The 12,670-nt window shown below is 60.1% G+C and overlaps 1 protein-coding gene across 1 annotated transcript in view; it reads right to left on the minus strand.

The window, feature by feature from the left end:
- Positions 1-12,670, minus strand: part of SDK2 (sidekick cell adhesion molecule 2) — a 291,898-nt gene that overhangs the window by 23,765 nt on the left and 255,463 nt on the right. The window contains exons 38-43 of the mRNA XM_030888129.2: positions 10,886-11,023; positions 8,243-8,404; positions 7,673-7,798; positions 3,320-3,484; positions 2,160-2,300; positions 1,848-1,986 (exon numbers count right to left, since the gene is read on the minus strand). Coding sequence (XP_030743989.2) covers positions 1,848-1,986; positions 2,160-2,300; positions 3,320-3,484; positions 7,673-7,798; positions 8,243-8,404; positions 10,886-11,023 — 871 coding nt within the window. The remainder of the gene's footprint in view (positions 1-1,847; positions 1,987-2,159; positions 2,301-3,319; positions 3,485-7,672; positions 7,799-8,242; positions 8,405-10,885; positions 11,024-12,670) is intronic.

Genomic DNA, 12,670 nt, shown 5'->3' on the forward strand with positions numbered 1-12,670 from the left:
CTAGCTGCCCACCCATGGCTGTAGAACCAGCTCGGAGGGCAAGCCTGGGGCCTGAGTATGTGCCACCGACCACTCTCGCTGCCTATCTGCCGACCCTGACTCCTACTGACCCTGTAAGACAGGGAATGGAGACTCTTTGTGGGAGTAGAAAGTCTCATTGTTCTCCTACGGAGGGGATGGTGGTTTCCGACTGCTGACCTTGTGGTTCCCAGCCCAACGCCGTAACCTGCTAGGCCACCAGGGCTCCACCCACCAAGCCCTTGCACCAGGCAGGCTGAGACTGTGCCCACCAGCAGGGCCACGTCTCCATGATGCCAAGGATGCCCGAGCTGGCGGTGGTGACTCCTGTCGACATGACCTTGAGAGGAGGGGAGCGGGGCCCTGGCTCAGATGGGTGTCTCGGGGTGTCAGGTACAGCAGGCGCCCTGGGTGTCACTTGAGGACGGGCACTGAGGAACCATTGCCCTTGGCAGCTGTGAGTTGAAGACAATTTGCCAAACCAAACGGACTCCCATCTCCCGTCTCCTACCTACCCTCTAAGGTTCTCTGCGGCGGCTGCGCAGGGACAGACAGGCTGCAGGCACAGCCAGCCTCCTCTTTCACCCAAGGAGTGGCAGGTAGGTGAACTTCAGTCCTCTGGGCTGCGGGGTCCGGCGCCAGCCCCCACCCCCCCCAGCTGGTCTGTGTGAGCAGGGAGTGATTTCGGTGTGTCCACAGCAAGGTGGGAGGCCTCCCAGTATGTACACTGTGGGGGTGAGGAAGGGGGGGCACTATAAGGAGGGGAGGCCATCCTGAAGGTACCCTTGTTGCCTGTGGCAGGGCCCTGCAGCCAGCCTGGCAGGGCTGGCGTGGTCCCTGAGAGCCGGGCACAGTGGCAGCCTCAAAAAGCTCTTTCTTTGGGAGCCTGGTTGCTGGGGGGGTAGGGGGGGAAAAGGGGTGAGAGCCCAGCCTGGCGGCCGGCACTGCCCGCCCCCCCCCTTCCTCCCCATGAACACACACGTTGCTTCTCCACTTCCCAGGAGACAGAGGGGCTTTGTGTGTGAGGCCTGGGAGAAGCCGGCTCCCTGCACGCCGCCTCTTATGAGGCCGGAATGTTAACAGGGGCTGAGGCCCGAGATAGAGCCCCCTTGGCCCAGTGGCCCCAGTGTCCCTTGACACCCCGGAAAGTAAAACCACCCAAGCACATCAAGTGAGGGTTGGTGGGCCCCTGTGGAAAGGTCAGCCTGGTCGGCCACGGGGTGGGGAGTGCAGGCTGGCTTAAGACAGCTTTCAGGCACTGCTACCCTGTGTGGGGTACCTGGGGGTGAGTGGGGGAGATCCTTCTAGAGTGGGTCTGAAGAAGGGCCCCCGCAGAAGGGGTCTACACTGCAGGGCACCTCCTCTTTCCTGGCTGAGGCAGCAGCAGGTAGGGACTAGGTGAGAATGGGGGAGCACCCGGCATCTCTTGGGGGTTGGCCCCCGTCTACCCACAGAGGAGTCCATCTTGCCTTTGGACAAAGCCAGCTTCAGGGCTGCGGCCTTGGGGCCAGGATTGGTTGACTTCTACCAGCAGGGTTTCCAAGTGATTTGAATTCTGTTATCGTTGGCGGAAGCCCTCTGGGTCCACTTCCTACTGGGCAGGGGAGGACCAGGACAAGGCCCTGGGGCACTGCCGGCCCTTCTGGGTTTTTCTGCTGACCCTGAACGTGCCAGCATTTCCCAGGATGTGTAAGATGGAATGGGTGCTGCCTGTTCTCTGTTCCTCCCCCGGCATTCCCCACATGGGGATCCAGCTGGACCCCCCCCCCCGCCGCCCACCCCCAAGCCTCCATCCTCGGCCCCTCGCCCCCACGTAGGGCCCCCGCTACCTGGTATAGAGGCCGTTCTTGCGGCAGAAGGAGTTCTTGACGGAGAGCCGGCGGTTGTTGAGCTCCAGGGCAGGGAAGCTGCTCTCGTCCAAGCTCAGCATCTCCCCGTGGCCAAGGGCACCGGACTTGCCGCTGTTCCCTGGGCAAAGGGAAGGGAACCCATCAGTCCACTCCACTCTTAGACCTCGCGTCACCTGGCCTCACCCCATCCCACCTCCCACCGGACCAGGCGGGCCCCCTTTCTCTTGTGAGCATATGGCTCCCAGCTGGAGCTTCAGGTGCCCCCCGCCCCCCAACGACCCGCCTGCTCACCGGAGTCGGTCTTCTTGGCGTACTTCTTGCTCTGGCCTCGGATGATGAGCACAAAGACCAGCAGCAGGATGAAGATGAGGCCGACGAGGGCGATGACCACTAGGAACCACCACTCCTCATAGAACGGGTTGGCCTTCTGGGCTGCACACGGAGGGAGGGGGCTGTCTGCTCACGCAGTTCATGGGTAGGGCTGGCTCTGTGCCCCCCTGAGCCAAGCTGAACCTAAGAGGAGCTCGGTGGCTTCCTACCAAATGCCAGCTCAGGCACGGGGGGCGCCTGGGGCGCTGCTGCTTGGGAGGGTTGCCAGATGGCATCTGGGCTCAAGGAAAGCGCTCCGAGATGGATTAGTGATGTCTGCTCAGGCACAGATGGGAAACATAATAGTACACTTACTACGTTTCTTTTTTCATCTTCTCTTTTAACCCCGCCACCTGGAAACTGGAAGGCTAACCTGATAGGCAGGTCCACATTACATGGGGGAAGGCATTTCTCTGGCCTGGCAGGCCTTCCAGGGTTAAGTTTAAACAGAATCTTTTCCTGGTGCAGAGAGTGGGTGGTCATGGCACTGGGAGGTGTGAGTAGACATGAGGGGGTCGGTCCTCCTCCAACCAGGGTCCCCCTCTCAGTACCCATTGACAAGGGGTGTGGCTCTTCTCTCTGTGTTCCCAAGGGAGTGTCCTTTTTCATCATGGGGTCCTACCATCTGGATAAGGGTGGTGGGAGGAGGCCGCGGAGTGGGGGTTGTTCCCAGAGCATTGGATGTGTGAGAGATGACCGCCTGCGAGACTGGGTTCTGGTTCTGGGTCACAGGTTTGGTGACTGCAGTTCGTGGTGAGCTCCAGGAAGGTGGGCCGGGAAGGGATAAAGGCGAGGCATGGCATTCTGCCCACCTGGACCCTGCTCAGGCCAGGGGCCAGGGTGTGTGCATGCAGGCTGCTGCCTGCACAGGTTTTGGGGAGGTTTCCATGGAAACACAATGTCTGGCCTGGCTGGCGGGCGCTGCAGGCCTGTGGACTGATCCACTGGGACACTGGCCCTGAAAATGAACTCCACAGGCCCGAGGCTCCACTTCCTGTGCGTTCTGCACCATGGGCTCACTGCACTGGGGCACCCCACGATGGGGGCTTTGTACCCCACTGCCAGCCCCCCATCACCTGTACCTGGGACAGACTGGGAGGGGCTGCTCGGGGTCCCGAAGCCGTAGTCGTTGACGGCGATGACCCGGAAGTCATAGCTCACGCCCGGCTTCAGGATGTCCATGCTGAAGGTATAGGAGGTCACCTCCTTGGGGATGTCCTTGATGAGGATGTCCCAGAGCCCCTCGTCTGCAAAAGGGCATAGAGGGGGGGGGCCCATGAGGGTGCAGCTCGGTGCCCCTTGTCTTCAGGAAGCTGCTATTGGAAATGATGGCTTTTGGAGCCTCTGACCCACACTGTCATTGCCTTGTGAGGCTATCTGTACCACCCAAACCACGTGGACATGCAGACATGCCCCGCACAGGCACCTGGGTCCAGCACTGCCCCATGGTCGGGCAGGTGTGGCCCACAGGGCTCTCACGGGTTGATTTCCAGAAGTGGACCACCAGGCCTTTCTTCCTAGTTCGTCTTAGTCTGGAAGTTCCACTGTTAAGCCCTCCCTGATGGGTGGGTGGTGGCTGGACATGAGGGGCACTGGCCGGGAATTGAACCCAGGTCCCCCTCCTGCCACTGGAGGTTACTCAGAGCACAGGCTGGAGTCATGGCAACCAGGTGCCCCCGGCCCCCACCATGAGTCTGGCGACATACCATAAGAGTGGCTACTGTCATTGTTAGGTGCCCCTGAGTCCCTCCAACTCAGCCACCCCTTGTCCAGCAGGGGGAGCCCTCTCCGGTCCTGCGCCACCCTCACAATGGTTACGTTTGAGCCCATCGTTGCAGCCTCTGTGGCAATCCATCTCATCGAAGGTCTTCTTTCAACTGCCCGCTCCTTTACTAAGTGTGGCATCCATTCCTAGGGGCTGGACTCTCCCAACCACTTGTCCAAAGTAGAGGAGGAGACGGAGTCTCACCATCCTTGCCTCTAAAGAGCATTCTGGCTGGACTTCGAAGACCGCTCGCTGTTTGTTCTTTTGGCTGGCTCGCTTCCAGAATTAGAGTTTATTAGACTCTCTCTGTGCACATGATTTTCAGTGGTGCCTAAGGATCTCCTCCCCGGGCGATTAGTCTCCTTTACTCTCTGACCCTGCTCCTCCTGAGAGGGGCCTTGGGGTGCTTCAATCAGCTGCCATGCTCACTGCTCATGGAAAGGTGTCCCTGGGTGGTGAGTATGGTACAGGTTTATAGCATCGAGCTGTTAATCACCAGGTCACCAGTTTTGACCCACTGGCAGCTCTGCAGGAGAAAGGTGAGGTTGTGTGCCCCGGGCAGGATTTATAGCCTTGGACGCCCTAGTTAGGGTCCGAAGGAATTAGAACCCACGGGAGGGCAGTGGGTTTTTTGGGTCCACCCAGAGGTGCCTTGAAAGAAAGAGCTAGCAATCTATTTCTGAACGAAACAGTCCCCGAGACAGTGGGTGTGCAGTTTCACACCGACTCACCTGGCTGCCCCGAGTCAGAATTGACTTAGTGGCCACTGAGGCGCCCTGGAGGGACAATGGGGTATCCTTTGGGCTGCTAACCCCAAAGGCAGCAGTTCAAAACCACCGGCCGCTCCTCGGGAGAAAGATGACGCTCTCTGCTCCCCTAAAGAGTCCCTGTCTCAGAAACCCACAGCGACAGTCCTGCCTGTCCTACAGGGTCCCTACGGGTCAGAAATGACTCCAGGCAGTGAGTCTGTTTTAGAGACCACCCTGGCACTCCTCGGCAACTCTACTTGCTGCCACTGAGGCACCTACGGGTCAGTACTCCCTCCCACAAGGCTGGGTCCCGCTCTGTCAGCCCATCGAGGAAGCCCCGTGTGGGCCCATCTCTTTGAGGGTCTTCCTCCTTTCCTCGGACTCTCTGGATCACACAGCCAAAGGACGTGAGATGGAACACGCGCACACAGGGGCACGCTCTCTTGGGGAGCCCTGGTGGTGACATGGGTCAGCACCACCTTCGGACTGCAAGGTCAGAGGTTCGAACCTCTCCTGTGACTCTGACAGCTTCAGAACAGTTGCGTCCTGTGATGTGGGTCTGCTGTGTGCTGGAGCGGTGCCGTGGCACACCACATCCCACACACATACATACAACACACACCACACCGCACACACACACACACACACACACACACACACACGCGCGCGCGTGGAGAATGCACACAATGATGCTGCCAGTCAGAAGTGCAAAGCCGGCGCACCTTTACTTTTTGCCCTCTAAGTAGCAGCACGGGGACTCGGGCTGCACGAGGGGTGGCCTGTTCCCCAGACTCTCCTTTCTTGGGATCCAGGGTCAGAGAGACAGAGAAGTTCTAAAGGGCTGGAACAGTTGCTGGCTTCTTTCTGGGAGGGGTTCCCCCTCTGTTCTCATCATGTGGCCCCGAACACACCATCCTTTGAGCACCTAGCCTCCTCTCAGGCCCTTTGTCTGGGACCCTCTGGGTCTTGGCCCTTTGGGACATAATCCTGCCACCACCCCCAGCCTCCCCAATTCAAGAGCCGCAGGAGGTGGAGGGGCTGCCCCAGCCGGCCGGCACCCATCCATCAGGGTGACTGGGAGGCCAGATGGACGCTCTGTGGGGCGTTGGCCTGGCTGGGAGAGAGGATGTCTCCCTGCCGTGCTATGGAGGAGGCAGAGTTAGATAGACCTGGCACGCAGGCCCCTTTGCAGGCAGACAGACGCCAGGCGCACGGAGGAAGGCGTGCTTGGCTTCCTGTCTCTATAACAACCACGTGTGTGGTGCTGTTAAGCCCATTTTACAGAAGAACAAACCAGGGCTCAGAGAGAGCCAGCTATTTCAGCCCTGCTCAGGCTGGCACCCTGGAAGCCAACTGTGTGTAGGATGGTTCTTGGGGGGGTCGGGGGCTGGAGGCCTCCTGCCTGCTGTCTGACCCCTCTTGTTCCACCCCACACAGAGACAAAGGATGGGCCCGGGCTGAGCCCACTGGAATGTCACACTTTGGCTCTGCAAGTCCCCTGGGTTCACCTGCCCTGGGTCTGCAGTGCCCGCTGCTCTGAGTGGCCAGGCCACACAGAGCTGTGGGGCAGGCAGGGCAGGAATGACTTTGTCCTAAAGGGAGGAGGTGCATGAGCCCCCTCCTGCTGGGACCAAGGGGCAGGAAGGCAGCAGGGAGGAGGACAGGGGGCATGAGGAAGGAGGGGAGCCCATGCAGAATGGGGTCTGCTCACAAGTAAATAGCAGCCCTACTGCCCACCGCCCTCACCTGACCCTCTCGTCCCCATCCCCACCCAGGTCACCGCCCTGTTTCTTCTCAGACCCAGTCTTCCATCAGAGTCCAGAACTACCCCCCCCCCCCCGCCCCATGCTGGGCAGCCCAGGGGATGCTGGGAAATCAACAGGGCCCAAGTCCCCAGCCAACATTCCTCAGCCCAGCGCCCCCACCCGCCCACGACGCCAGTCGCACAAACAAGTGCGGCAGCGAGCACTGGAGGGGGCCGGGTGGGACCATCTGGAGGGGGACACGGCGCCAACCCGGCCCACGGCCTCTGGCTCTGGGCTGGACCAGGGGCCCAACGGATTAGCCACGTGACGGCATTGCTTGGCCTAGGATCCCTGTGTGACTGAGGACGGTGAGGGGCAGTGCTCTGGCATTATTAGTGACTCGTTGTTGGGTGGCTGAACTCTCGGTGACCCCCAGCTCTTCATGGTCACCCGGGCAGAGGTATCATACCAGCTGCTGAGAGCCTGGACTTTGTCCTCTGACGGCCACTACCCAACCAGCCACATCTTTCTTTTCTCACTCAACTTCCATCACCCCAGCAGGCGTGCTGGGCACACAAAGACCAGCCCCCAGCTTGCCCGGACGAGCTCCTCTGACTCGCCCAGAAACCTGGCAACTCCGGGAGGCCGCCACTGCCACCACCGCCACCGAGGAGCGGGTGGCCCGAGGAGCGGGTGGCCCGGCTGCTGTGAAAGCCGAGCTCAGGCCGCAGACCCACCGGAGCGACTTTATCAGCCATCCCTCTCACGATGGCTTTGGAGGTGCCTGTGATTCAGTGTCAGGGAGAGGACGGTACAATTACAGGGGCTGATGGGACGAGCCCAGGGCAGAGGCGGGGCTGAAAGAGGCAGGGACGGTCTCTGGGAGACGTGGAGATGGTGGCCGCTCCGTCACGGGGCACTGGCAGCTGGGGTCACTCGGAGGACACCGGGCTTCAGCAGACGAGAGCCCAAAGCTAAGACAATCTTGGGCTCAAGTTGGTCCCTAACCCACGTTGGTCCGTGCCAGCTGCTTCTATTCCCGAAGGACCCTGAGCTAGGAACTCATCTCTCAGGATGCCCTCCCCGTCTGCACTCCCACCCCCAACACAGCCCCTTGGAGGTGGAGGGCAGACAGAGGGAAAGGAGGCGGGATCCTGGGCGACAGGAGGGACCTACCTGAAGGCCTGGCCTCTAGGACGTAGCGGGTGATGGGGCCCTTGCCAGGGTCCCCGCTGGACCAGTGGATGGCGATGGCAGAGCTGTAGCGCACAATGATGGGCACGCCAGGGGGTCCCGGGGCACCTAGAAGACAGCACCGGTGGGCACCACCCCTTCGCCATGCTCTGAAGGGAGGAGAGGCTTGGACACAGGTAACACAGTCCAGCCAAAGACGGTCTGAGAACACATCGTGCCCACTTGGCCAGCTCCCTACTGGCCCCAAAGCCTCCAGCAGCCCTGTGTCCACGAGGCAACTGGGCCGGTCCTCCCCCTGGACCCCCGCCCCTCACTCTGGCTCAGGTTCTGCAGAGCGGTGGTCCTCGCTTACAGTAGAGTATGAAAATGCACCTCCGCTGTTTATAGGATGTGCACCCCCAGGTGCAGGGCCCTAGGGAGCCCTGGAATCTGCACGCCTCACAAGGAGCCCCAAGAAACACCCAAGGGAAGGGGCAGGCGCCCCCAGCCCACAAGATCCTGGCTCCCTGGCCCGGAGGAAGGGGGGCTGCCCCAGTGCCCTGTGGCCTCTACCTTCTCCGGGGCCCGTGGTGACGTTGGCTTCGATCTCAGGCCCGTAGGTGAAGGTCTTGGCTCGGATGCGGAACCTGTAGGTCACGCCTTCAGCGAGGTCCTTCACCTTCAGCCACAGGGGGCTGCTGCCCTTCACGTCCACCGTCACGATCTTGCTGACGCCTGGGGGCACATGACCAGGGTACTGCAGGCGGGGTGGGAGGGGCAGCCCGGGGGCTGCTCCACAGGCAGGGGTGGAGGGTGGGGGCATCTTCCTTTCCCGTCTCCCCCCTCAAAGCCAGGCTGCGGGTAGCTATGTCTACCCAAGCCAGTGTCCGATGACCCAACAGCCCGGGAAGCACGGGTTGGCAGGTGCGTATGAACCTCTAGTGAACATGAACATGTGTCTTCACCACGTCCCGCACGCTGCTGCTCGGCACAGCCAGGCACCAAGGCTGCTTTGCCAAGTTACCACCCCTGACAGGGGCAGAGGGCCCAGTCGGCAAGGTAAGCATGGGCTGACTTGTGCCTTCCTCCTCCTCTGTAGTGAAGGATTGATTCCACACCACATGTTGAAAAGCCCGTGAAACGGTTTGCCACAGACTTGTGAGTAAGCACAAGTCAGTGCGTGCTTACCTTGCTGGCTGGGTCATGTGTTCCTGACTCAACTCCGTGATTCTTGGGACATAAGACACTCAGAGGGCCACTCTGAGCAAAACGGGACCCGTGGTCCCATGGGGTTTGGGGACAGCGATGGATTGCCTGTCTGTCTGGGCTTTGAACACTTGGACAGGAAAGACAGCCCGCTGTCCTGTTGAACTCAATCACTGTACCCCAAAACAGCTGCCCCAGGGAGTCCCCCTGCGGCACAGAGAACCCCCCAGAAGGAGGAGCCCAAGATCATCTTTCAGGACATGCTCTTGTGGGGACCCCCGAGGCAGGGCCTGGGGGCGAGCAGCCCCACAGACCAGGACCACCCGCCACTCAGCTTCCGAGCTTCTCCTCCGTCCTCCGTGCTGGCCAGACCTGGGTGCTTACCCCTGGCCTTTTCGGGGTGCTTCTGCTCCCCTAACCCCAACTGCTGGGGAGGAAGGCCTGGGCAGATGGCAGGGGCCAGTGTGCCCAGGGCCTGGTTGAGCTGCAGCTCCCACCCTTGGGTGTCAAGGTCGGGCCAGGCAGCAGGCGGGCCTCTGGGTGAGGTACCCAGAGTGTCCTGGCTGGGGCTGTTGGGGGTAAGCAAACAGCGGGGTGCCTGGCCCCCGGCAGGAGCTGGGTCCCTCTGCGGAGCGAGGTTACTCAAGGTGACAGCATGGGTGACTCCAGGGATCACCTGAGGAGTGATGAGTCCTCCCCACCCCGGTACCTGAACCCAGTTCCAGCTCCCCCACCTTCTGAAGAAATCTTGTATCTGCCTATGCCTCAGTTTCCCTCATGAAAGGGGAGTGGTTGGTTCCCTGAGAAGTCTGTTTGCAGCTGACCTGGGCCCAGCATGAACAGGGATGTCCCGGACTGGCAGGCTGGTCACTGTCTGGCCACCTCCCGGGGCTGGATGGTCCTATCGAGGGGCAGCCCCGGGTTGGACAGGACCCCTGGGGTGGGTGGAGGTTGGCAAGGGGCCTCGGGACAGACCCCCTTCATTCACTGAGTCACCAGACGGCAGCATGCTCTACATTTAGACCAGACTGTCCCCGCTCAACCCCACACCTTGTCTTTGTGACCGCTGACCTCGCCTTCTTGCCAGCTTCCGCCCTGCTTCCCGCTGTGTTGTGACACGCAGGTGCTCAGGTGGCAGCAGGGAGACTGAGAAGCCATTGTTCACTGGCTGACCCAGAACGTGGGCCCCGCCCCGGGGAGTGGGATAGGCAGAGACCCATGGGTGCTTACGCGGCTACCAGGGCCCCTCGCTGGGCTCCACAGGGTGGGGAGAGGAAGCAGGGCTGAGGAGCCCCCTCAGGGAGGTCCAGTCCAGGGATAGCAGTGGTCAAGTGACCACAGCCAGACTCAGGGAGGCCAAGTCAGACTGGGGCTAGCCGGAGGGGGTGAGGCAGAGGCTGGGCAGGAGGGGCGGACAAGGCAGGGGGCTCTGGACCTGAGGTCTATCCCCAGGGGGCTTCAGGGTATGGTGACTCCTAACGTGTATTTGTCCAGGAGTGGGGAGGTCTCTGCTCTACGGTGGAGGGTCCTGAGCCCCCAAGGGGCCAGGAGAGGGCCTCTGGGCCCCCTGGGGGCTGTGGCACCCAGCTTCTCCCTCCTCTCCCTCCCGACTCCTGCTGACTGAAGGGTAAAGAGGTATCTGAAATGCCCCTGCCTGGGAGGGAAGACCCCTGGGAGGCTTCATGCCCCTGACCTAGCGGTTTGAATATCCCCGGGGTGTCGTGGAGGAAGGGCCTGGTGACTGGTAAGGATGAGACCCAGGGAGACCCCAGGGAGGGGTTCTGGTCTGCCACCTGTGAGTTATGACAGACTCAACCACCAGGGGCTTGTTTTTCTTCTCCTGGGGGCTGGGTGGCCATGGCTGCTGTTCCAGGGTGCCAATGCCCCTTCCTCCCCTTCTCTGGGCCTTAGTTTCCCCATGCGTAAGACAGAGACGGGCTCACGTGCATGAGAGCCCCACCATGCGGGCTCAGCTGGGAAGGGTGGAGGAGAGTGAGAGCCCCCACATACCATCCACGGGTGTGCAGGGCTCGTATACCACCCGGTAGCCCTCCAGGATGCCGTTGGGGAACCGGGGGGCCTCCCAGGACACATTCACCGAGGTGGTGGTCAGTTCGCTGAACTTGACGGAGCCGGGCGCGCTGGGGGCTGTGGAGACAGCGAAGGGCTTTTAGACAGGAACCTTCGGAGCTTGGAGCCTGTGCCGAGGCACAACTGGATGCTCTGGCCCGGCTGGGAAGAGCGGGGCAGGCTTGGTACACAGTGGACTGGGTGGGCCCTTAGGTCATCCAGATCTCCCCCCACCCCACCCCCAAATCTTTCTTCTTGCACTGTGGACTTGAGTCTTTGGCCCCATCCTGGGATAGCGAAGGCAGGGGGCTGTCTCTCCCCAAGCCGTGGTGTTTCCACGCCTCCCACCCGTGTGAGAGCTGACACTGAGGAGGGGAGAGCAAAGGAGCACCGGGGCCTTTGGAACGTGGCGCTGGAAAAGGTCGGGAGGACCAGGCCGGCCCACTGCACAGACAGCTCTGTCCTGCAGGAGCGCGGCCGGAGCGCTCCTTAGAAGCGAGGACGGCGAGACTTCCTTTCACGCACTTTGGACCTGTGGTCAGGAGAGACCACTCCCTGGAGAAGGGCAGCATGCTTGGTAAAGCGCAGGGGCTGGGACAAAGAGGGAGGCCGATGAGCCGGACGGACAGACCCCCCGGCTGCAGACGTAACACGAAGCTTGACCATCACAGTGGCTTCCCAAATCCAGCTGCCGAAGAAGCCCTGGGATGAGTTCTCCCCCGGCACACACCGGGATGCCAGGGGTTGGGGCGGAGGGTCACCTAACGGTGACTGGGTTCAAGACCAAACCAAACTCACTGCCCTGGAGCTGATGCTGACTCACAGCGACCCTCTAGGGCAGGGCAGAAATGTCCCTGTGGGCTTCTGAGACTGTTAAGTCTTGACGGGAGAAGAAAGCCTCATCTTCCTACCAAGGGGCAACTGGTGGTTTCGAACTGCTGACCCTGATTTGTAACTTGTTACATCACCAGGTAAGTTGGATTAAAAGAGAGTCCAGAAGAGAGAACAACGGGATGACAGATTAGGGGAGCATGGGGGTAGGGGAGGGGTGAGGAAGGAAAAGGGTGTTTACAAGCACAGGCACAAGGGAACAACAAGTGATCCAAAATCAATGTCAAGAAGGGTGCAGGAGGCCTTGCAGGGCTGGATCAAGGGCAATGTAACCGCGAGGAATGCCTAAAACCCAAATGAAGGCAGAACATGATAGTGGGACAAGAGGAAAGTACAAAGAAACAGAGGAAAGAACTAGGAGGCAAAGGGTAGTCATAGAGATGTAAATACAGGCATACAAAGATGTAAATATATTTATATATGATGAGGGGGAAATAGATCAATGTACAAATATTTATAGGTCGAGTATTAAGAAAACAGATGGACAGTGGGCCTCTACACAAGTGCTCCCCCAACACAAGAACACTTTGTTTTAACAATTAGGCAGTCTGAGATGCTCACCTACCTGACATTATCGCTGAAGACAATGGGTGCACAAGAAAATGTGGTGAAGAAAGCTGATGGTGCTCAGCTACCAAAAGATATAGCACCTGAAGCCTTAAAGACCTGAAGATAAACAAGCACCATCTAGCTGAGAGACAACAAAACCCACTGTATTAGTCTGGGTACTTTGGAGAAACAAATCCACGGCGACTCACGTATAAGAGAGTTTTATGTAAAGAAAAGGTGCATCACGAAAACATCCCAACCCAATGCTGCCCAAGCCCACAAGTC

This window comes from Echinops telfairi, unplaced genomic scaffold, assembly GCF_000313985.2.
Source record: "Echinops telfairi isolate 266 unplaced genomic scaffold, ASM31398v2 ScPeMD7_7458;HRSCAF=8496, whole genome shotgun sequence".
Taxonomy (NCBI): Eukaryota; Metazoa; Chordata; class Mammalia; order Afrosoricida; family Tenrecidae; genus Echinops; species Echinops telfairi.